At 40.7% G+C, this 25,058-nt stretch overlaps 1 protein-coding gene across 5 annotated transcripts in view; it reads left to right on the forward strand.

The window, feature by feature from the left end:
* Positions 1-18,878: 18,878 nt before the first annotated feature.
* Positions 18,879-25,058, forward strand: part of NFX1 (nuclear transcription factor, X-box binding 1) — a 120,966-nt gene continuing 114,786 nt past the window's right edge. For 3 of the 5 annotated variants that reach the window (XR_011002719.1, XR_011002718.1, XM_068201123.1), the window contains exon 1: positions 18,879-19,020. Coding sequence is in view for 3 of the 5 variants with exons in the window: in XM_068201123.1 (XP_068057224.1) it covers positions 18,996-19,020 (25 nt within the window). In the remaining 2 variants the exon portion in view is untranslated. The remainder of the gene's footprint in view (positions 19,021-25,058) is intronic. The other 2 variants (XM_068201104.1, XM_068201113.1) reach the window with 1 other exon arrangement.

Below are 25,058 nucleotides of genomic sequence, written 5' to 3' on the forward strand. Positions count from 1 at the left end.
ATCACTAGCTTTGTGCTCTTCACAGCTGAAACACTCCCTAATGTACACTGATTCTAAAAAAGGTCTTAAGTTTTAATGTTTGAGACTGAATACAAGGCAGAATTTGGCAAGTAAATTTATGAAAATTTTGTATTTCCTTTTCTTTATGTCACATTCCCATTCCTTGACAACAACAAAATGTTTTAAAACTGTTTTAACACACTGTACAAAAACTAGTTACTAAAACCATTTCCTTCAAAAAACTAAAAGTTTAAAATTTCAAAAATTTTAATAGAGTATGAAATAATAATGCAAATTATATGTTATTGTTAAAATTGTACTTGATTAGGCCAGGAAGGAGATTGTAGGGTATGGAATTCCAGATTCTGCTTTATTATATCTCAAGTGATGAGCACCTCAGAGTTCAGAGAAGATGCATGAGGATGCATAAGAAAGGGCAAACATGACCTAAAAGAGGAGGGTTATAAATCTGGAATTTAAAAAGTCTTATATTCAACTTATTCAGGGCTGAGATATGTGTGCCATGAAGTCCAAGTCACAGAGACTTTAGTCTCTTTTGTTGGTGATAAAACAGAAAATGAGCCTCTTCTTTAGCCATGAATCTCCTCATTACTGAACGGGGCCATTAAAAAAGAATGACATTATGCATGCAGGCTTATTGTATTTATTTAGCAGAACTGAAATAGCCAGCAGCACATAAACATGATTTCTTTACTGTTCCTTATAGAGACAACATAAAATGTCCATCCTGGTTTTCATGAATGGTGAACAGAAAGGTGTTGATGTTCCCAAAGAATTTCTGCACAAAAAAAGTCTCAGGTGGTCATTCATAGCATTCAAAAGTGTCATCATTTCACCACCAGTAACTGAAGGCAATATTGGTGATAGGTGAAATTAGAGAGACTGAAGAGGAAATGAAGATGCCTAACCATCTTCACAGCTTGTCAACATGACAACATCATGGTCTCTGGCACTCTCAGCTTTATATCAGAAAAGTTTTTTAACTACAGTAAGTATGAAAGAAATCTAGTGCAGTTAGATTAGGTATTAGTTCACCAAAAAAGGGTTGTCAAGCATTGGAACAGGATGGCCAGGGAAGTGCTTGAGTCACTATGCCTGGAGGTATTTAAAGGCCATGTAGATCTGCCACTTATAGATACAGTTTAATGGAGGAACTTGAACGTGGTAAGTTAAAAGTTGAATGTTACTACCCTGAGAGGGAAATGTATATTAATGTATTTACAAATAATTTGATAGGTGAAGGTATGTGTTTGAACATCTTTGAAATGGGTTTTAATGTCTCTACTGACTTTGGGCAGCAGGCTTGTTACAGAGCCTGACAGCTTGTCTCCTGAAAGAGACAGGTGGGTCTGCATAAGCTTGAGTTTCTGAACAGGTTCAACGCGGGAATATGTGGTAGGCACTTTGGGAAGGCTGTGCCATCCTAGTACCTCAGCCAATGGGGAAAGGAAGAGGGCAACATGCAGACAGGAGTTTAGGATAAAAGGAGGCTGCACCCTCTGAATCTCAAGAGAGAAAATTCCACAGGTGTGTGCCTCAGTGGACTCTCTCCCTTTATTTGAATAAAGTTGCAGGACTCCTCTGTCTCCTTTATGGAGACTGGTTTTTCATAGAGGGATTCTCTGTACAATCTTAAAGGTCTTTTTCAACCTAAATGATTCTATGATTCTATTATTTTAATATTACTTCATGAAGATGTAATTCAGGTGTAATGAAGGTGTTCACCTATCTTAACTGTAATCATATGCAGAGTGACTTCCTATGCAAAACTTCTATGCGGTATTTCAGTGGAATCTCTTGTTTTAGCAGCTCTTGTTGATTTCAGATTCTTGTCAATTCTCTGTTGGCAGTCTAATGTACAAGATCGCTGAAATACTTTGCATCTCTAGCATGGAATCCCAGTCTTTTTGCTAAAAAGAGAACACACAGGATGAAATTACAAGTGTCATTTTTTCTTGCTTCCTATCCATAGTACTCTGGGATGCAATAACAGCAAGGAAGCAATTAATATAAGACAGACTAGAAGCAGCTATTTTATTTAGACATTAGCAGACAAGCATATTATAATTTTCATATTTTAAATATTACTGCACCAGAGGGAAGAAATAGCTTTCAAGGGACCCCTGAATGTCCATAGTCTAACCTGCTCAAAGTGAATTTAACTGCAAGCTAGATAATGTTGCACAAGGTCCTGTCCAGGTGGTATTTTTACATCTGATGCCCAAAAACTAGGCAAGAAAACAGTACTCCATCGTGTAGGGCCTATAGAGCAGGTATTTGTTTATTTGATGCCAGGAGTGAGGGGGATAGCTCCACCACAAACTCACTTATCCATTCTTCACAAAGTACAAGCTTTTATACTTTTTTACTTAATGTGCATATTATGCTTTCCTAACCTTCACATTGCAACATATTTTCTAATTACATTATTACATGCACCATTTCTGCACGACGTGGCTGTCAGCCTCTAGGTGATTGTTTTGGATGAAGGCTCAGAAGTCTTCCTTGGGCTTGAACTTTTCACCTTTGTTTCTGTGCATGCTCTTTAAGATTGTCTGCTCAAATAGCTAGTGGTTAGCTTTTTGCAGTTAGCTTGTTCAGCTAAATTTGCTGATTTCTAAAAAGTGCTTTGATTCACATACCCTGTTACAAACTAACTACTTATTTTTGCAGAGCTACAGCTTTTTGCATAGTTCAAGCATTGTCCGTTGCCTGGGCATATAAAGGAAGGAAAGGAGGAGGGGGCGAACCGGGGAGGGTGATGGGGCAACATTGTCTTGTTGGCTGGATGTCACATCTTCAAGGGCGTAGATCCTACCATCTCTCTGGCTGTCTTATTTGAATACAATTTAAAGAGCATACACTCCAAAGTGAGGTACCTCCCTTTTTAGTTTTAACTACTTCCCTTTTCACCAATAGAAGAGATGAATATAAGAAGATGTAAGTGAAAAAATAAGTTTGCTAAAAAATGAAACAGCAGCAGGCAAAAATAAGTGATAGTCACTAGATACAAAGTTGCTGAACCTCATGGACACCCGAGAAACAAAGAGAAACAAAATGGCAGAGAAGCCTCTCCCCCAAGATGGCACCCTCCAAAACCAACCTTGTGGTCTGAGAGACAAAGGCAGAAATGGCAGACAAACCCTTCCCCACAAAATGGTGCCCTCTGCAGACAACCATGCAATCTCAGAGACAAAGATGGTGGACAATCCCTGCTCAGGTCAACTTTCCCCTGGAAAAAAATTGGGAAGGTAGGAGTCTATGAAGCGGTTCTGGTGGCAGATGGGTTGGGCTGGCATTGCCTGGGGCTTCCGACCCCATGGTGTCATGTGAAAAATGCATATTTTATGATTGACTTCTTGTAAATATTAAATTGAATACTATATGTATTATGTTATATTGATTAGAAGTGCTGTATTAACATTTTAATGGTATTGTAAATGTAGTTTTGTAGTTAAAATAGAAACTATGTATGTGGGGTTTTTTTTTTAAAGAATGAGGTACTCGCTTTGAGATAACAGTCACAGAACACCTAAATCTTCCAGAGAAGAGGAATTTATGGTTTTCTTATCAGAAGAAGCTAATTTCTTCAGGCCTTGCTCAGACTTGAAGATGCCATGGGTATTAAAAGAAGAAGTTGACATATTCCAGACAGAATTTCTTATTTTAAATAGAATGAATGCATAACCATGAAGTATGTATGAATATGCAACAGTTTATAGTTTTTAAAGGTTATTCCTTTGTTCACAAAAGATGCTTATCAGGGCTTAAGTGCCCGAGAGCATCCAGACGTCTGTAATTCTTTGCTTTTTATTGTCTTGTAATTGTCCTAACTCTAAATTTTTATTACTCTAATTGTATTACTATTTTTATAACCATTTTATTATTATTAAACTTTTAAAATTTTGAAAACCAAGTGATTGGTGTTTTTCACAGCCAGCTCCCCAGTTTCCTTTTGCTGACTATGGCATTGTGTGTCTGTGTGTATGGTCAGTGCAGCTTCTCACTGCCTCCTCCAGCCACCTGCTGCAGTCAGCCAGTATTGGTGCTGCTGTCACAGGTTGCTATTCCAAAGGGGAGGAGGGGAGAGAAGCAGAGCTGTCAGGCACCAAAGAAAGGTGTCCCGGTTGCTACTCGCAGATGTGCCTGAAGCAACCTCTTCAGGAGCCCTAGGAGAAACAAAAAAGGCTTCTGCCTTGAACCTTCTCAGCTTCCCCATAAGAATGAAAGAGAAAGGCAATAGAGCTTCTGCCTAAGTACTCCCAACCTTAAGAAGACCCTGGCACCTGCTGACTTTTTGTCTTGGGATGATTTATGATAGTGTATTCTGTGATCCTCTGCTTTATGCCCAAAAATGCTTGCTGTGTCTTTAAGGTGGGTCTGGAGGAGAGGTGAGCCTTGGGCTTGTTGGCGGGGTTTTTCAAAGCCTCACTCACCAGGTGTCTTGGTGGGGGTATGGTGCGGTCTGGGTTGGTTGTTTTGGGTTTTTTTGTTGCTTGGCTACCTTGGTTTTTGTTAACCCAGGCAAGAAGTTTTTCTTTCTTTCTTGACCTCAGAGTAGCTGCAGCAGCAATCCTTTGGCAACTTTCCGAGGTGTGAGAAATATCTACTTACTTTTCATAAATTTAGAAAGGCTTATTAAATCTTATAAAAATACAACAGAACACTGAATATAGAAAATATTATGGCGCTGGGAGCAAAAGGATTTTTCCCACCATGTGCTCGCCCACACAATGTAAGTTTTGCCTTTTAACCCCTTTGCACCTCCCAAAGTTCTGTCCATTGACTCCTTCTTCGCTGTCTAGTGGTGGAGTTTACTTCCTCAAATCCTGATTGGAGGTCAGATGTTGCCAGTGACAAGCCAACCCTCCCAAATGCCCCAAACCCAGCTGTCCCTTGATAACAATGTAAGGGAGTAAGACATGACTTTAAATCTATAAAACATTTCTTAACCTATATACATGATCTTTATCTGTTAATTGTGAGAGTCAATCATCGCATTGCTCATCTATCACAGAGGTAAACAGGACAGTTTGTTTAGTCTTAGACCAGAGAAAATGGGACCTGCTGGAGAGGGACTGGTCAGGATCAGTGGGAGAGACAGGCCCGCTCCATTTTTGGTCCCAGACCTTGGGAAAGCCAAGCCAAGGAGAGAACACACGCTGAGAGGCTCTAGTCCACCTTCTTCATCTGCAGTGGAGAGGAGATTAATGCCAGAGAGTCATCAAATTTTTATCTGTTTGCTTGAACTACAGCATGAAGCTTCTGTTTGGTTTCTTTTCCTGAGAGAGAAGCCGGCGCCATCTTCTACCACGTGGCATGAGTCAGTACTTTTTCCCTGACGTTTTGGGGTTTTGTTTGTGTGATAAACACACAACTAACAACTTTTGCAGTTGTTAGAGTGAATACTATGTGTTTCATAATGTTGACCTTTGTAAAAGAACTTAGAGATCTGTCAATTTGAATGTTGTGTTGTGATGCTAATATTGGTTGGGAGTTGTTGTAATGTTAACATTTAACTAATGAAAGAATAGAAGCCTGTTGAATATATCGAAAAGTAGCAGATAACCACAAGGAGGATGACTGCACATGCTCTGAAGGGTAGGGACAGAGGAGGAACTATGTTAAAATTATTGAATATGTATGATCATTTATGAACATGTGTTTGGCTGATGCAATACCCATGGTATATAAGGGGTGTTGCTGTGTTGACTGGTGTGCCTCTGGCTGTGGTGGCTGTGGCTAAGCACCCAGAGCTGTTCCTTTTTTGTCCCCTATTGTCTCTTATTAAATTTCCTTTAAATTTTAACTGAGGAATGGGCTTAATTTCTCAAAGTTTGGGTGGGTGGGGAGGGCAAGGTCTGAAAGTTTAATATCTAGCATTTAATTTACTATTTTTACTGTGCCTTGTGGGTATTCTGTTTGTTAATAATCTGTTCAGTTTTCTGTTTTTTCACTTTCTTCCATTAGTATTCATTTCCTATTTGTCAGGAAAATTAATCCACAATGTCAGCAGTTTATGTTCAAAAAGGAGATACAAGAGTCCTGTAGCTTTATTTGAATAAAGGCAGAGGCCATGGGGCATTTTCTATGGGGTCTCTCAAATTGCTAGAGAATGCAGCCTCCTTTTTATCCTAATTTCCCGGCTACATTTCCCTCTCTCCCAATTGGCTGAGGTACTTGAGAGGTACAGACTTCCTGAATCGCATAATAGAGACCCCTTCTAATGTGCATTCCCCCTGCTCCCCCCCGCCCCATCTTTTCATTGTGTCTCTGTTCTTTTTCTATAAATCCAGGAATTTAGCACAGCTTTGGGTGAGTAAGGGTCTATGTAAATTAGTGGAATTCCTACGCAAGGTATGGTTCCTACCATTGCTTCTTTCACCTATCAGTATCTGACTTTATCTACCCGCAGGCCTACAGTTTGTTTGTAAAGACACCTCCCTCTCATTCCTTTCATATTAGTGGAAAGGGATTCTTGGAACCCTTTTAGATAAGACAACTCATTCCAGAGAGTTTTCTCCTAAATTTGTCTCTAAACTGAGATACCACTGCAGTTCCATTTCTGGACATAATCTCTTAAAGAGACAGTAAAAATTTTGGGCAGATGACATAGCACAGCTAGAGACAGAAAACAATAACATTCTGGCTTACACAGGACACTGGCCAACCTGCTCAACTGTTCTAAGAGTGAAGAATCTTTTATCCTCTCCAGTCAGAATTTCTGTTGCTTCTGTTTTAGTCTGTTGCTTCTTGTTGAGCATCTCAGAGAATGGCTTGGCTCATTCTTCTCTATAAAACAACTTAGATAATTGACAACAGCAATCGGATTTTGTCCTCTTTTCTCTTGGATGGACAAACCCAGTTAGATCAGCCTCTCCCTGTATATAAGCCCCCTAGTGGACCATTACTTCTGCTTGTCAAGGTCAATGTGAATCATAGGCCTGCCTTCGCATGTCATGTGCTCTGTGCAGTTTTGTGTCATATGCAAACTTGCTCAAGGTCCTAGGGCCCTTCTGTCCCCTTTTCCAGGACATTGGTGATGATGTGAAACAGCATCAGCCTCAGTGTTGACCCTTAAGAAACCTTGTTTAACTGGGCTGCCAGCTCTATGATCACTTGCAGTTAGCCATAGTGGAGTCATTTACCTTTGGCTATCTGGTATAAATAAACATTCTCTTATTTTACTTCTCTCTCTTTCTCTCCCCCCCCCCCCCCCCACTTTATACAGTTATGTACACACACACACACACACATACACACACATTCTGCAGAATTATGAGTTTCTGTTACATAAATTGACAGTAAAAGAATTTGACAAAGAATATTCTAATTTTTGCTTTTCTGTTCAATTTTCACCTTGTTTTTTTGATTTTTGCTCTAGTATATGACAAATCCAGACACACCAGTTGAACTCATCTACTGGGTTATCACTGCATAGTATTCAGAGAGCTGAATACTAGTTTTTTCAGGTGAGTGTACTACAGGACACAAAAGGCTTCTGTTTCCTATAGTCTCATGGACATTGTGTAGGAATCTGGGTGAGTCAACATCTAGTTCAGAGTGCCAATGATATATTTTTATCTTCCTTCTCAAACTTTCTCCTCCTTTACCACATTTTCTGAGTGTTCTGTGCATATTTCTTCAGTACTGCAATACCTCTTGTTTTTAGATCTTACTTTCTTTTTCTCTGATTTGTCAGATATTGGAAAGTAGCTCTGTTGCCACTCATCATTGCTAATTTAGAGGTACACTTTCTTTTGATTATGAAAATAACACTGAGAGGGGTTTTGGGTCTTCATTCTGTTACCATGACAACAAAGATTTTTTAATGTGTAATTTCTGAAGTAACATTCTTAGTGCCTCTTCTCAGTACTGGGAGAACATCCAAGTGGTAAATTATCTGGCATGGTCCTCCTGTACAGTTTTACTATATGCAGTGAATTATTTTACATGGTTTACATGATAAAGGAAGGAGAGAGTACTGGTTACAATGATCTATTTAAAATCCCTCATGATTAAACTTTAAGATCTTTCTTGGGAAAAAAGTTCACTCCTATTGCAGTAAATTCTGTGACAAAACATTGGTAGAATCCTTTTGTATTCTTTCCCTTGAAATTACAGAAAATAGGCAAAGTTGACTAGAAATCACAGGGAAGTCACTACTCTGCTAGATCCACCACATGTCAGCTGTACATGTTACAAATGCAATGGAACAAGTGCCTTGTGTGCTGGTTAGAAGTATAGTTCTGAAAAATATACACGGTAAGCCCAATATGTTGTATTTTGCATGGACATTGGAGATGCTTTTTGTTCATATTGGGGATCTCAGCAGTACTACTACTCATCCAGGTTTTCCAGGCAGAATTATGGATGTTCAGAAACTTTGAGGCAAGATATAGTTTACAGCTAAATTCTCCACCAAAAATAGGCTGCCTGCTGCAAGCAAATCAGAAGTAGTGACAGACTGAAATGTTTTGGTTAATGGCTTAAACATTGTTATGAAGGATTTTTTGCCCATTATGGCAAAACTATAAAGGAGCTACCAACACCTAAGTCCATCCCTCCCTGAATATTCTTCTTCACTGAAAGTTTGGACTGTGAGTCAAGCCACCTAAAGGAAACTTGAGATAACATAAAGGTGACACTAATATCCAATAATCTCAGATCTAGGAAGAAGTAACAAGGCTGAGGGAGAAGAATGTATCTACAAAGAAAGCCAAACCCAGCAGCTGTCCTGAAAATCAGCTCTGTCTGGGTTTGGGGTGGGGAGGCCATAGCCCACAAATTCATTTCCTGAGGCCAGGTTTGCATACACTCTACACCAGCCAAGGTGGAAAGGAGAGTTTTGTGTGTGTGGCATAGTCTCTAGTCAGAGAAAGTAAACACCCATTCTCCCTTACACTAACTGGCTCAGTTGTAAACTCCCCCACACTCTGGGAAGACCTCATCCACATGGGACATTCATATGAAAGGCAGCTGAGGAGGTTTCCTAAACCATTAGACCCCGAAAGAGTCCTGCAGACTCATTCCTAAGGCTTTGCACCAGAGGAGTGCCTGCTATGCAAACCAATGCAACAGATGCAGACTCTGTTGCAAGAGACAATGTCAACCTTGCCCTCTGCTCCCAGAGGAGGTAGCTGGGCATAGTCATCTGACCCAAAGGTATATTAATCCATTGAACTCTCTTTTGCAGGACCTTCATCACCAAGAAGATCAGAAGAAGAGGATCAATGGGGACACCACTGGGATCCAGGGGGTGATGATATTTTCTACTTAATCTGTCTTCTCTGTCACTCTCTTTCTCTCCCCCACTCTTCTCCTATTTCTTTCTGTCTCTCTCTCTCACTCTCTCCCCCCTCCTCACATTCACTGTTAAATAAAATTGATGCTACTGACTTCAGCATATGGTCTCATTTGCACGTTAATTCAAGCAGAGACATGTCTCTAATAATTTTAATAACTGGATCATAACAGAAGTCAGCTGCCCGGAGTCCTTTCACATGAAGGCCTTTGGTCCTATGTGCCACCATGTCTTCCTAATATGCCATGTACATCTCCTTTTCCTTACCTCCCTATGGATGCCACACTAAATTGATACTTTATACCTCCAGACTGGTGATCTGTTATGTGGAGTCAGTGGCCGGAGACAGAGATGATACATACTCTAGGTCTTCATGCAACAACAGCATGTTTTATTGTCTGCACTCTCCTTAAATAGCACATTTTGAATCTCTTGGTCAGGATAGCTCCTTAGTCCGACTTTAACACTGCCTACCTCCCCGACCAGTGAGACATCTGCGGCTTAGGGTGCAACGTGATTAGGTGAAGTCCCTGTATGTATTCAAATTTATCATCACTAAGCCAGGGACTTGTTTATGGAACCAAGCTGGATTTCTTATTTATAGCCAAATTAATTGTCCAGTACTGTAACAGTGATCTATGCTTAGTTCCTGGTAACACAATGTGCTGTCTCTGAGGATGCACATTTCTACCTCATTTGCTGCTTTCTAAACTGTTGAGGAATACATCTGGTCCACGTAGTCCAGTTTGCTAGCTGTTACTGTGATCAACAGGGGTCTTGCCCAATCATATCTCCCAAAGCTGCAGGCATCTCACTGGCCAGAACCTGAAGGGGCATGGAGTTCACACCAATGACAGCATCCAGACTGGGTCTTTCAAATGCTCTATATAAGGGAGGGCTTGGGAAGTAAAATCTTACTGTTGCCACATGAACTTCGGGGTAAGTGGTCTCTGTCTCCTGCCTACTCTCCCCCACCTCCACATGACCTAACAGCTAGCTGCAAATTGAGATGCAGATTGAACTCTGGGTTCAATCATTTACAGAATTGTTAATGATAATAAATAAATGGTTAATGATAATAATAAATGAATTTACAGAAGTATTTTGTGTATAATTATAATTGGAGTCTTGGAATTAGAGAGTACCTGTATCCAAACCGATGCTGAATGGCCTTCGTCCCAAGCTTTCAATCAGTATACTGGATCCATGGGAGAACCTTCTGAGATAAAAGATTTAAACCTATCCACTGTAGTAATCCACGGGAATCAGGTATATGAGGAGCAGGAGTGGCAGGAACAGGAACTGTGGACACTTCAAGGGATCAGAGGAAAATAAATTAGGGTAGGATGCCAGGTGGTCAATGGGACCATTCATGAGAGACCAAATCGAGTTAGTGTTTCAGCCTCTCCTGTATACAGGCACCAGAAGGTTTGTGATAGCCCAAGTAAATCAGATTGTTAGTGTAATTTCACATTAATAAAGCCTGTAGAAGTGACTTGTCTTTGGGCTTATGATGCTATCAGGCTCTCATTTAAATTTAAAATAGATGCTATACCTTTTACAACAGCAAGATCTCATACAACTCACAGCAGTACTCAAGCAGCTCAGACCCAAACCAAACTTGAACCTAAAGTATATGAAATAGGCCCATATGTAGTGAGGAATATGGGTCAATAACAACTGTTGGTCAATCCAGAGTCATCTCTCAAACCTGTTGAATTGCTAATGCACATTAACAACTCAGAAATCCAACCAGCCTGCTCCTCTTTCCTAAGGACATCCTTTGAGGGCGGGACAACATGGTTACAAAGACAAGTACAACTCAGGAGCAGAATAAGAAGGAATCTAACTGGGATATTAGGGACAAGATTGGGAGTTTTAAATGGAATTGATTCAGAAATACTGATGAACAAACTGTCCACTGCAGCAGGTGGTCTAGCAAAATTGAAACAGTGTCTTGGTTTGAAAAGACAGGATTCTGTGAAGGAAGGCTAGAGTCTCCCATGAAATGGAAAAGGTAAACCCCCCTCCCTCCAAATTACTACAATGTCAAAATAAAAAGGCTCTCAGGCAAAGATATGGGAATAACAGTTCTTTACTAGGAAAAAAGCTAAATAACAATAATAAAAAAAATGTAATTAGTACAAACAAAACTACTTATAGAGTCAGAAACCTGACACCCTGAGGAGTCAGGGTGCTGGTGACAGTCCAGTTAAGTGGTGGCTGCTCCTCCTAGAGTGGCAGATGATATGCTGCTGAAGTGGTGGTCCTGTAGAAGGGTGTAGTTTTCTCTGAAGGTCTGGTGATAGAGTAGATGGGCCTGGTGTTCCTCTGGGAATACAGCAGAGAAGAAGCTGCTCCTTTGGGAATCCAGTGAAGAGGCTGAGATCTTGTCCCAAAAAATGCTGATTTTATGCAGGTAGGAATGCTTGGCTCCTCCCTCTGGGTGGAGCATCTCACAATGGGATGATGCAACCCCATCAGTCATGCAGTGAGTCATTTAGTGGCCCTTTAACAGAAGATATGTCCCCAGAGGGAGGCATTGTTCTTGGAAGAGATAAGAAAGCTGCCCACTTCCAACAGATGGCAAATAGAATATATGCTTATCTTATAAGCCAGGACAAACAGCCCTTACAGTCATCATTATTGGCATTAGGAACTAGCCAGTGGCAGATTTCAAAAGTACTGCCAAAGTGGGAGAAGACCGAGGACCAAGACCACAAGTTAATAGTAGAAGCACTTAGTACAGTTCAAGATAATGTGTCTTTAGCTTTCAGTTTTATACAAGCACAGTTATGGATGCAGGCAACAGCAGCTTTGATCATATAAGAAGGGGGTGAAGGTGATTTTCCAGCTGAAATTCAAAAGATTGTCTGGGATAATGCTATTGATTTTGAAAGAAAGTTTCAATCCTGGTGGACTATGGTAAATTTTACTTATAATCCTGCTTCTAATGTGGCCACTGCCTTTGTGCTTACTATACATAATGCCACTGTTTTTGTTATCCACCTCATCATCGCACTACGATTAAATAATGAAAAAACGGTGCTCTAACATTGGAACATACCCATCGGTATGGGCACGAAAAGTGAATGAAAAGTGGCAAACAGCAAATATAGAATCTTGTGCTACTAGGGAACAACTAGAATTCATTTGTGAAAGCAATATTATTAATGCTCAAGATGTGTGTCTTGACACTGAACAAAGTATTTGCCACTTCGATATTCATCCAGTCAAGATCAGAAAACTGGGCTTGTATATACTGGTAAAAGTTGTGTATGCTTGAGAACTGCTTGTGCTCTTGTAAAAATTGATAACAACGATTTTATTTTGCCTAGTAGAAATCATTCTAATTTTTGTATTTGTAATTTTGTCAAGATTATCGGGTGTGATTTTTTGTGTTTGGCCCCAGTGACATCCCACCAGCTGATTAAAACCAATTACACAATGTATCATAGACTATCACCTACTCCTATTGGAATGGACCTCACATTGGTAAAACAATCAATTGAACACCAAGACCTATTAGAGATCTTGAAGAAAATCCAAAAAAGTGGAGAGAAAACCCTAATTACTGTCCATCACAATGCAAAAGAAATAACCAGAATTCTGCAAAGAATAAAACAGAATGCAGATTGTCACTGGTGGGATGTAATCTTTGGATGGTCACCAACTGCAAATGGGATCTTTAATACGTTGTGTCATCACATTGTAGTTTTATTGATATTAGCTCGAGTAAGTTTAGGGTTATCTTTTATACTGCTAATTTGGAATTGGAGAATACTACAGCAAGTGGCTGTGTTAACCTCCTTATCAAATGTAAATGGTAAAGCATTAAGTGACACTTATTGTAGGGATTTGCATTAAGTAAAAGAATTTACTTATTTTCTAGGAAAGGGGGGAAAGAAACAGAGTAGAAATTTAACAGGGCAGAAATTCATGTGGATTTAGGTGAACTGTGCTGCTTTGAATTATTAGTAGCTGGCTAGCATAGGTAAAATATGCTGTTTAGTGTGGTAGCTCTGCTGCACTTGTAAAAACTGTCTCAGCCGAGGAAAAAGAATGCAAATTTCCAAGCTGATGAGATAAGAGAAGCCCCTAGAACTTTGAAACCAAGACAAAAAGCCAAAGCTGAGTCTGCAAGAGACAGACAAAGTGACCAGAGAGTTCTCTGTACAAGGACTAATTGCAAGTTGTAATGCAAAACCAGAAAAATGAATATGCATGAACCTATTGTGAAACTCTATGCATATCACATAACATATTGTGAAACTCTACCCCCCCATAGTAACGGGGAATAAAAAAAGGATCAGGAGTTCTCAGGGGCAAGCATGTCCTTTAGGGGGAACGATCCCCACATGTCCAGTGCTGTAATAAACATACCGGCTTTACAACTTTTACAAGTTGTGGAGCTAGTTTCTGCCACAAATCAGGAGCCTGAGACAAGAGGCTGTGAAATGCTGACCTTTTGGATAACACATTTCTGTGTTACTGTGCTGTGAAAAAATAGCTTTTTGGAACTCAACATCTGAGACTGTTATGGAAAACCTGGGGTCAAACTTGGAAGGAAACCAGGTCTTACTGCATGTGCGTGGGTTCTATCAAGTGGGGCCACCTTCAGCTCACTGGAGCCACTTGATGTAAAGGGGCTTCAGTCCTAGGAGTTAAGGTCTCCGCCATTGGGATTGTGACTACCAGAGAGTTTCATAAATGGGAAGACTGAGGAGTTTTCTTAACACAAACCAGACAGCTTTCATCACCTATTCAGGCCTGTGGGGGAACCTGCTTATTTCTTCCTCATTGGACAGCAGGGCTGCTGCTTGCTGAAGTCTTCAAACCAAGGTGAGAGCTATTTGGAGCCATGTGGGACTGGTCTGGTTTCTCAGCAGTGTGTAGAAGGGAACATTTGCTGCAGGTCACCTATTTTTGTCTGGGTAAAAGGGCTATGTAGGGACTTCAGAACTTGTCTTCCATAAGCACGAAAAACACAGCACTTAGGACCCCAGGAGCAAAAGCAGGATCAGCTTGTGCCTCAGAAATCAGAAGTGGCTACAGAATTTCAACATCTGAAAATTCATGTTGGAGACTCCCATCTGGGCCACTGTCTTTTTACTGACACTCAGACTTCTCAAACCAAACTGGCCATTCTGTTAATAGTACAATGTTACTAGTACCCTACCATTATGGTTTTCAGCTTCAAACTTTTTTGGTAATTTAAATGCAGTTTAACTTCTTTTATTTTTATATTTTACTCTCTGTCACTGCTTCCTGGACAGGACTCTAAATTATCTTTAATTCTATGTCACCTCTCAAAGTCCTTTCCCCATTCCATTGTCCTCTGGGAAGGAGGACCCAGGTTTGTGTATAATATTTATCAATTTATACACTGTCTTGGTGTTATCTCTACTTATTCTTTACTCCTTTCTTAGCAAAGTTTAATAATTTGATTTGCTTTTTTTTCACACTACTGAGCAGAGATAAGACATTTTCATACAACTACCTGTCTTGTAACAGCTCAGGGCTCTTCCTTTTAAATGTGAAGGTGGGATGGTTTCTTCCCACATGCCTGCTTTACAATGAGCTTCCCTAAATTTCATTTTTTGCATATATACTCAGCACTCAAAGATTCTTCTGCTTGTAGTTCTTCTCAGCCTGCCATTACCTATATTTCCCTAAATAACACTGCACTATCAGCAGACTGTGACAGTGCCATTTTCAGAACCTTGAGAAATATGTTGCACAGATCAGGTTCCAGAACATTTCCTTGTGGGACTCTATTGATGACTTCCTTTTCCTGTGAAAAAGGACTATTGACTGTCTTATTTGCTATCTTTCATTCAGTTATTTACACCTGCAATTATTTATTTCTTGGCATTGTAACTTTTAAGAGCTTTTGATTACTGACCTCTCCAAATTCCCTCCAGAAATCCATGGTCAGTATTCCAGGATCTATCTCCCTTAGCCATGAGGGACTAATAAGTATTTCAGTAGGACTGTGAGATTGTGAGGCAGTTCTTCCCTTTACAAAAGCCCTTATGACTCATCCCTATTACAGCATCTTTATGAATATGCTCACCAATTCTAATCTACTTTACAGTTTCCACTAAATTGCCTGCTATGGACATCAGGACTGTACTTTTCTAGATTTTTTACAGCATTCTTTTAAAATCAGCTTTCAAGAGTCAGCTGTAGCAGATACAGCCCTGCCTTCTGCTACCAAATCAATTTTGTACTAGAGGTTTTTCAGGACAGTTTGTAGTTCACTCTCGAATTCTTTTAGAATTGATGTTTATATACTATCTGGTCCTTGTGATTTATTATTATTAATTTTGCCTATATATTCCATAAACCTGTATGTTACATATGGAATCTTTCAAGACATAACCCCTACTGAGTCCCCTCATAAAAAAGGACAGCTGGCTTGGGAATCTCATCCATCTCTGGATGTAAGATTCTGTTCATCTGTAGTGAACACAGATGTAACAAATTAATTTAGATTTTCTGTTATTTTATTTGTATGCTCTTTTACATTTCTTTCAAATTTCCTGGTACTGCAGTCTGTCGGGCAGACAGCCAGTGCCTGAAGTGTTTGAAAGGGGATTTATTATTAGATTTTATTCCTTATGCAAGCTATTCCTCAAATTCTTTTAGACTGTCTCATGGTGTGGTTTACTTTTTATCTGTCACAAGTTTGGATTCTATTTTCAATGTTATGCCCAAACTTAGCTTTTGGAAGGATGCTTCTAGAAAGCTGTCCCCAGCAACAAGAATTTTTTTAAAATGAAAGCACATATTGACATGTTGGTGGATTACTTTTTTTTTTTCTTCTTTTTTTTTTTTTTTTTTTTTCTTTTTTTTTTTTTTTTCACTTGTCCATAAGGGCTTTATGTGAGGAAGGAAAGAACAAAAGAGAGAGAGCATCACAGTGTGCTGCAATTGACTGTGCCTGCAGCTCCTTATAACTCCTCCCTTGCCTTCTGGAGGTGTACACAGTACTGCATTAAACTACTGCTCCTGGCTGCAGGGATTGTAACTCCAATGGCATTTGGAAATACCTAGGAACAGCTTCTTTAAAAATCAGGAACTCCAGGAAATACTTCACACAAAAGGGTACAGTGTGTATGCAGGAGACTCATGCTGAACATCTAGACTTGTAGTTTATTTGCTGTAGTCCATTTCATCTTCCTCATCAGAATCTCCACATCATGGCAACCTTGCTGTCTTCCTGAGCAGTCACTGACCCCACCATGGGCTGGTTTGTAGAAATGACTATAGGCTGATGACTAAATGACTCAATTAAAATAGGGTTTTAGAAATGACTATACCATGATGACTGTTCAGAAGTGAATGTGTTTCTATTAGAGATTTGTCCTCCTTGGCATGCATGCTGACACAGACCTAGGCTAGGGCTTCCCTTCCTTCTGCTTCCCTGCCTCATTTCCCCCTCTCCCTTGAAAGGCAAGGCTGTACTGTTGTCCCTGCTGCATATAGGAGAGATGACTGTAAGACCCCTGAGTACATCTCTCCCATGTCCCTACCCCCAACATCCTGGATGTTTGTCTGGAGGAGCTCATACCAACTTCAGAATGCATACCCCTTGTTCCTTCCCTCACTCCTTTAAAACACCTGCTCTCTTTCTGCCTGAACTATGTTGCAGGTATGCTTGTGCCTAACCTCACTGACTTTTATCCACTGTCTTGACTTCTATCTTAAGCTGCCCCGTCACTTCAGGCTTGCATGGCAACCTGGCCTGTTGCCTGGACTGTTGGTGAATCTGCCTCTTCTTGCTCAGGTATTGAATTTGCTGACTCTCAGCTCCCAGCTCTATCTTCTACATGGAGCAGTCTGTCCCTGCTACATCCTGACAGTCATACTGTTCAGATGAAAAGAAGCAGCCACTGAGAAAAATTAGTGGAAAAATGGCAAAAGGATAGGTAGATACATATTCAAGCATGACAAAGTAGAAACAAAATGACATGTTTTAAGAGAGGGTGTATGATACAGTGGGGAGAATCTTTCCACTATCCCTGAAGTGAAAAGAAGAAATTATGAGGAAAAGATAAAAAGGCTATTTTGGCCAACTAAAGAAGAAAATAAAAGCAGATGCCTGTAGAGAAATGCTGGGCATTTAAGTAAGGCTATCAGGAATGGCTGGAATTGACACAATGCAAATTTAAGACAGGAAAAGGGGAATAAAAAGCAGAACTGTATAGAGAAAAAGGGAAAATGGGGAACAAAGTAAAACCTGTACAGACCTAACCATTAGCAATTATGCAGCAGAACATACAGGAAAATTTCCTTAGTGCTTTCTGGGTAATGACTGGTTTCTTGGTGATAACAAAAAAAAAGAGTATGCTTACTGAAGTGTTGTGGTATTCATGAAAAGCAGTGTTGAAATTTTGTAGTAGTTCTATATGAATATTATGGTCACATCTTTACAGCAGTGACAGAGAAGTCCATGGGAACTAGAGGACTGATGCAAGCTTCTTGACAGCAGCAGGAAAACCACACACCATCTCTGAAAGGATGTTACTGACACATACCTTTCTTTGCAGCTTTAGACAATTATCATGTTTACATACAGCAAAGCACATCATATACATTCAAAATACATGGCAAATCATGTAGTGTCTTCATTACTATACTGGTTTGCAAGCTTCCTTTGCAGCAATGGCATGAATCTGGGAGGCATTTCAGTAGCTAGTGTTTCTGCAATAACCCGCAAGTTCTTTAAGATCTTTTAAGCCATGAACTTTGCCCACAATGAACAGTAGCATTATGCAGCTAGTGGAACTTTGAACGGAGAATTTCACTAGAAGGGTGGGGTGTGGAGGTTAAAATGCAGACAGGCTGTGTGCAGCAGTACTCCTGAGGTGTTGATCTTCAGAGTTGCTGGTGTTACAGAACTACGAACTTTCTCTGCAGTCTCTGTAAAAATCAGCAGCTCTGTAAGGCCTCTGAGCTGTTCAGTAGATGTACTGTAACCATGGCACTGCAAACCTCTGCAGGAAGGTGTGAATCATAAAATGGTTACTGGTGCTGAAACCCGCAGTATGACGAATCATGCAGTTCTATGGAGTGTTCGTAGCTGGAGCCTAAGATTTGTCTGCAGCACCAGCTGTAGTACGGGAATCCTTGTGTGGACTTTTTTTATGTCTTTGCTACCTCCTTCAAGATATCCTGATAACAGATCGCTACTTTCTGTCCTGTGCCTAGAGAAAGCACCTCTTTTATACATGGAGACAGAGAGCCAAGCTGTTCTGTACCCACCCTCCCGTTCTTGCCATGCTCAGCTGGGCTCTGAAATGCTGGAGACAAGCCGATTGCCAAACAAAAGGTCAACTTATTGCCAGAGCTAGCATTTCTTTTTTGCTGTTTGTCTTCCTTTCTTCCTGTTCCTTTGCAGTATCAAAGCTTCCGATTTGCAGCTCTTTCCGGGGACTGGAGACGCAGCACCACGAGAGCCCCAACGCCACGCAATCCGACACCGGCTTGTGCTCAGCCCGCCCCCGGCTCCGCCCCCCCCGCCTCGGGCTTCGCTCTGCTCTCACGCCCGCCACTGCGGGGCGGCCGCGTGCGCAGAGATGAGGCTCCGCCGGTGGCGCGTGCGCAAGCTGTGCGCGTGCGCAGCAGCTGGGACGCTGGACCGCGGAGTGGGGCTGGTGCTGGCATGGCGGAGGCGCGGCCCGGGTCAGGTGAGCGTGCCTGCCGCTCTGGGGCAGGGGGACTGAGGAGGGGGACTGCAGGATTGAGTGGGCGCAGTGAAGGGCAGGAGCAGTCATCACTCCCCAGCGATACTAGCGGGTAGAAAGTCGCGCCGGGGCGGTCGCCATCGAACGCTGGCTTGTCGAAGGGTGCGGGCTGCGTCACCACCTGTTGCTGCTGCCCCGTCCCTGCCTGGCTGGACTTGGTGGTGCTTGTGGCGCCTAAAATGGACGGATTTGCCTGTGCCGCTGGGCCCGGTAGGAAGAACTTTGCCCGAGAAGGAACGTGCTTGTTCCTGGTATGGCACAAACGAATGTAACGTCTCTGGTAACACCAGAGAAAATACATAAAGAGCTTAGTTACTGGAAAACCTGTTTGTTCTCTGCCCACCCATGTCCTTGAAACCCAGGTTTCAGGCAGCCCGCACAGAGCAGTGACAATGATAGCGTCTCAGGCCCACGAGCTGCTGTAAAGCCGTGTGTTTTTGAGGGGTCTCAGAGGGATCTTGAGTAGAAGTCTTGGACATACAGGAGGTTACTGCTTAGAGCAGATGCTACCTGTTCTGAGGAACCTAGGCAGGGCCTCACGGATGGAGAGCATCTTAGGTACGCGGCCTGGACCGGGATTGAGTGCAGCATGCAAGAAAACAGTTCTTCTTTTGTTTTGCCGTGCGTGTTTGTATGATGCAGGTTCAGATTAACTTTAGTTTTATTGGTTGTGATTGCTGTGGAGTGGGGAGGAAACCTTTCAAGAAAGATATTTCAGCCTTGCATTTAAATATTTGTCCTCTCTTCCGGGTACTTAACAACAGAAGAACTCTTATGTAATTTTGTCACGAGTATCTAGAAACAACCCTGTTGCTGAGAGTAGTCAATGACATTTAGTTTTTTCATCATGTTGCTTAATTTTACTGTAGTCCAGTAGACCTTCTGCGTTAATCAATGTCACATTGAGGTCAATTGATGAGCTGACTAATTTCATTGTTCATATTTGTTGGATTTCTGTCAGGGGAAATCCTGGACTTTTGTGTTTTGGGTGAAGAAGAAAGTATCATTCTCTATCTTTGCAGCATCCTGATGTTAATTCAGGTGAATATTATCTACAGCCAACGTCCCTAATAGCATCCCCTGTTCTTGGCAGCCTGGCTGTCATGATGGAGAAGTTACAGGAGTTCATTTTTTGGTGGTGTGAGAATGGGTCCACTGACTGCCTTGTCAGAAGTGGAATGGCCTGGGACATGGTACAGAGAGCAGAGACATAGCTTCAGTAAAGCTGATGCAGACAAATTTCTACTTGTCTCTTTATATTTTATGCTGTCAGGCTACGGGTCAACTCTAATTGTGAAATCTTTTTGTATACTATATATATATATATATTGGAATAAAGAGTCTTAGATATACTGGGCTAAAATTGCTTTATTGTAAAGCAGTAAAGTCTGGATGGGGTGCCATTTCTACACTTGTCTTATAATAAGACATAGCAAAACAACACAGATATTGTTACTTGGGATTAAGTTCTGGAGTTGGGTCATTTTATATGCTCTCAAGAAAAATCTCATAGGTAGGTTTTGAGTTGTACATGTGCAGTATTAGAATGGAAACTGGGTTTTGCACTGCAACTTCATGGGTGGAGCAAGTGTCTGATTTTGAAAGCTTAAAATTGAAAGATGTTTCTGCTCTCAGAGTAGAACAGAGGGTTGAAGAGTGACAGTTTTGGGTCACTACAGATGTGCTGCTAATCCAGCATATTTTGTCAATAGTGAAGAATTATTGAGACCCAGGAAATTATTATAAAAGACAAAGAGGAAAAATATAAGCAGCAAGGCAATTGTATAATAATTATTCATATTGATGCATCTTTCTAGTTTCAGTCCCTGTGCACCTAGAAGGGACAAATGTATTGTATTTAATAGCTGTTAATGATTTTTCCTCATCAGTTGCTGTAATTGCTGTTGAATGTAGTTTTGGTTTTTTGCCATCACAATGATAGCTGGGTGTTATGTGGTAAAATGCATCATTAAGCTGAAGATAATCAGGGAATTGCTATAAAACATTGCCCACTGTAAGGGGGAAGAAGAAACTGAAAACTTAAAATGTATTTGTTTTCCATATACAAAATCTATTCTGTAGTAGGTCCTTTTGTTAGGATGATGAAACTACTTATGATGAAATCCTACTTTCAGATTCTCTCGCATGTCATCTTGAAATGGCCTGGCTAAAACTTTAAAGTTCCATTTGAAGTGTGGATGCACTGAATTGGACATGCAATGACAATATCAGAAAAGACAATAACACCACACTGCACCAATATACAGAGAGACTAGCTAGCTGGAAAATAGCTTTGCAGAAAAGGTGAGATGAGGCCACCTCTGGAGCACTGTGTCCAGTTCTGGGCTCCATGTGTACAAGGAGGACATGTACATACTGGACTGAGTCCAGTAAAAGGGCCAGGAAGATGATTAAGGAATTGGAGCATCCCTTACATGAGGAGAGATAGAGAGAGCTGAATATGTTTACTTGTAAGAAGTCCCAGATATTAGGGCTGCGTAAAAATACTGAAGAATATGGAACCAGATTCGTCTTACTGATATTAAATTAAAGGACTAGGGGCCACAGGTACAAAACATACAAAATTCCAGCTGAACACAAGGAAAAGCCTTCTTACTGTGAGTATGGTAATAACACTGGAAGGGTTTGCGGAGAGAGGTCATGGCCTCTCTGTCCTTGGAGATACTGAAAATCCAGCTGGTCACAGTTATGGTCAACTGACCCCTTTTGGGCAGGATTTTTGGACTAGATGATCTATAGAAGTCTCAAAATGAGTCATACTGTAATTCTATGGTTAGGCTGGTTTTGCATGTTATTTTCTAGTAATTTCTGGCAAGTGTTGTAGGAAGGGAGCATATCTTTTATGACATGAGCTAATACAGTTGAAATAAACAATGAGTTTTGGGCATGCAGATGTTTTGCCTGGAAATGGGTTGCACTGCTTGAGTCGTTAAGCCTGAAACAATGTAACTCATGTTTAGGAAGAAATTCAACATTTTGTAAATGTGTCATCTTGAAAATGATAAGATGTTGTAGGTGAATGTATAAAGTGATCAGAGAAGACAGAAAATGTAAACTTGGTAGTTGGTGTAAAGCTTCCAGTGCTATGGGAAAAGCCTCAGATTTCCATAATGGACCATTCATTTTTTGTTTGTTTGTTTTTTGTTTGTTTAAGGGGTTTTTTCCTTTTTTTTTTTTTTTTTTGGGTGGTTGTTGTTTAATACAGGCATTTTAAGAGCTGCAGGGAGTGTCTTCTGTGTAAGTTGCACTTCGTGTGCAGATAAATCATCTCTTGTCTGGATATATGTAATGTCGACACAAACAGATTGTTGTGTGTACATTCTACTGTCATCTGTCTTTAGGTGAAAGAATAGATTATTTGAATTGCTTTAAAAATGAAGGCATCCATCCTGAACAATTAGCTTTGTCTTGTAGGTGAGAGACAGAATATAAATAGAACATCTATTCATAGAATATTCTGAGTGGAAAGGAACTCACAAGAGTCATTGAGTCATACTTGATATCACTCAGGACAACCTAAAAATTAAATGAGGTATCTAAGCACATTATTAAAACAGTTCTTGAATACTAAAAAGCTTGGTGTTATGACCAATTTCCTAGAAAGCTTTTTCCAATACTTGACCACCCTTTAACTGAAGTTTTTCATGATACTCTCCAGTCTGACCTCTCTGTGGCCAAGCTTTAAATTTTCCTTTGCTTCCTATCACTGATCGCTGGGGAGAAGAAATCAGCAGCTGCTTCTCCACTTCCTCTCATGAGAAAACTGTAGGCAGCAATAAGGTCACTCCTCAGTCTCCTCCAAGCTCAACAAAGCTAGTATTTTCAGCTGCTCATGTAATTTAGTCTTTTTACCATCTTTGTTGTCCTCCTTTGGACACCTAATATTTTTATATCCTTTTTGCATTGTGGAGCCAAACACGCAGTACTGAAGAAACTGTTTTTGCACAGAGTGCAGGACACTATTTTTGGATGAATTTATGGGTATCTCATTAAAAGCAGTCAAAAGATGTCTGAAGTCTATTTAGAAATAATGGTAATAATCAGTATTGTTTCTTTCATTCCAGTTTTATACTGATAGGAAACTTCAGAAAGAAATCAGTTTTTCCTGTCTAGGAATTAAAACTGAATTTATTTAAGAATAAAGAAGTACTAAGTCTGATGCCTAAGGGGCTGTTCTGTGGACTGTTATATTTTTTAAAATTAATTTTGTCAATATATTTTTTCTCTCTTGTTGTTAATTATCAACTTCATATTAATTAAAGTAAATTATGTAATGGTTCTTAAAAATCGAATTGAATATAGCTTCCTGAAACTGTGAAACTGTTCTAAAATTAGAACTTAGGCATAATGTCATTAAGTGGCACCTTCAAATGTCATGTATTCATAAAAAGTACCTAAGCTGTTGGCTGTACTGTTTCCAAGTATAAGCTCTGTTTTTGAAGATGAACTTGTACTTATTAAAATGAGATGAGTACTTATTAATTTGCCTCATATTTTTTAATGTGTCCTTATCAAATTATTTTTTCTGAAAGATAGTTCACAAGGACTACCTCTTTGCCAGGGTGTTCTGGCTCTGTCAACAGTTAATGCTTGAAGGGGTTTAATGCTATGGTAGAACAGGAATGAAGCCATATTGCTTTCATATGCTTCATTCTAATTCTAACCAAAGCTCCTAGGGATGTTAAAATCATAGTATCATAGATTGGCTTGGGCTAGAAGGGACCTTAAAAGTCATTTAGTTTCAACCCCCCTGTGATGGGCAGGGACATCTTCCACAAGACCTGCTTATTTAGAGCCCCATCTAGTGCGGCCTTGAACACTTCCAAGGATGCGACCGCTGCTTTGGGCAACTTGTTCCAGTGCCTTACTACTGTCACAGTAAAGATTTTCTTCTTTATATCTAACCTAAATCTCTCTTCTTCCTGTTTGAAGCCAGACCCCCTTGTCCTGTTCCTACATGCCTTTGTAAAAAGTCTCTGTCCATTTTTTTTGTGGGCTCCCTTCAGGTACTGGAAAGTTGCAGTTAGGTCACCTTGGAGCCTCTTCTCCAGGTTGAACAAATCCAATTCTCTTAGCCTTTCCTCACAGAAGATATGCTTCGTCCTTCCAGCCATCTTGGTGACTTCCTCCAGACTTGCTTCAATTCAACAAGTTGCTGTCCTTCATGTGCTGGGGACCCCATAGCTAGATACAGCACTCCAGGTGTGGAGTACTCAAAGCAGAGTAGAGGGGATGAATCAACTTATTTGACCTGCTGGCCACACTTCTTTTGATGTGGCCCAGGGTGCAGTTGGTCTTCTGGGCTGTGAGCACATGCTGTCAGGTCATGTCTGCCTCTCACTCACCAAGTCTTCTCAGCAGGGCTGTTCTTGATTTCTTCATCCCCCAGCCATTCTTGATACTGGGGGTTGCCCTGACCCAGATGCAGCACTTTGCCCTTGGTCTTGTTTAACCTCATGAAGATTCCTGTGGGCCCACTTCTTGAGCTTGTCCAGGTCCTTCAGGATGGCATTCCATTCTTAAGCTGTGTCAATTGCATCACTCAGCTTGATGGCATCTGTGAATTTGCTGAGGGTAAAATGTATCTCTTTGACTATATAATTAATGACGATATTAAACAACAGTGGTTGCAATACAGACTCCTGAGGGACATCACTTGTCACTGATGTCCATCAGGACTCTGAGCCCTTGGCCACTACTCTCTGGATGTTACTTTCCAGCCAATTTTTAACTGCCTAATAGTACACTCATCTCTCTGATTGAGAGAGCAGGAGAGACCATATCAAAATCTTTACATAAGTCCAGATAAATACTATCTGCAGCCCTTGCCTTGTCCACTTATGCAGTCACTCCATCATAGAAAGCCACTATGTTGGTCGGGTGGGACTTGTCCTTGGTGAAGCTGTGCTGGCTGTCCCAGATCACCTCCCTTCCTCCATGTGCCTAATCCATGTGCCTTA

This window comes from Anomalospiza imberbis, chromosome 1 (assembly GCF_031753505.1).
Source record: "Anomalospiza imberbis isolate Cuckoo-Finch-1a 21T00152 chromosome 1, ASM3175350v1, whole genome shotgun sequence".
Classification (NCBI taxonomy): domain Eukaryota; kingdom Metazoa; phylum Chordata; class Aves; order Passeriformes; family Viduidae; genus Anomalospiza; species Anomalospiza imberbis.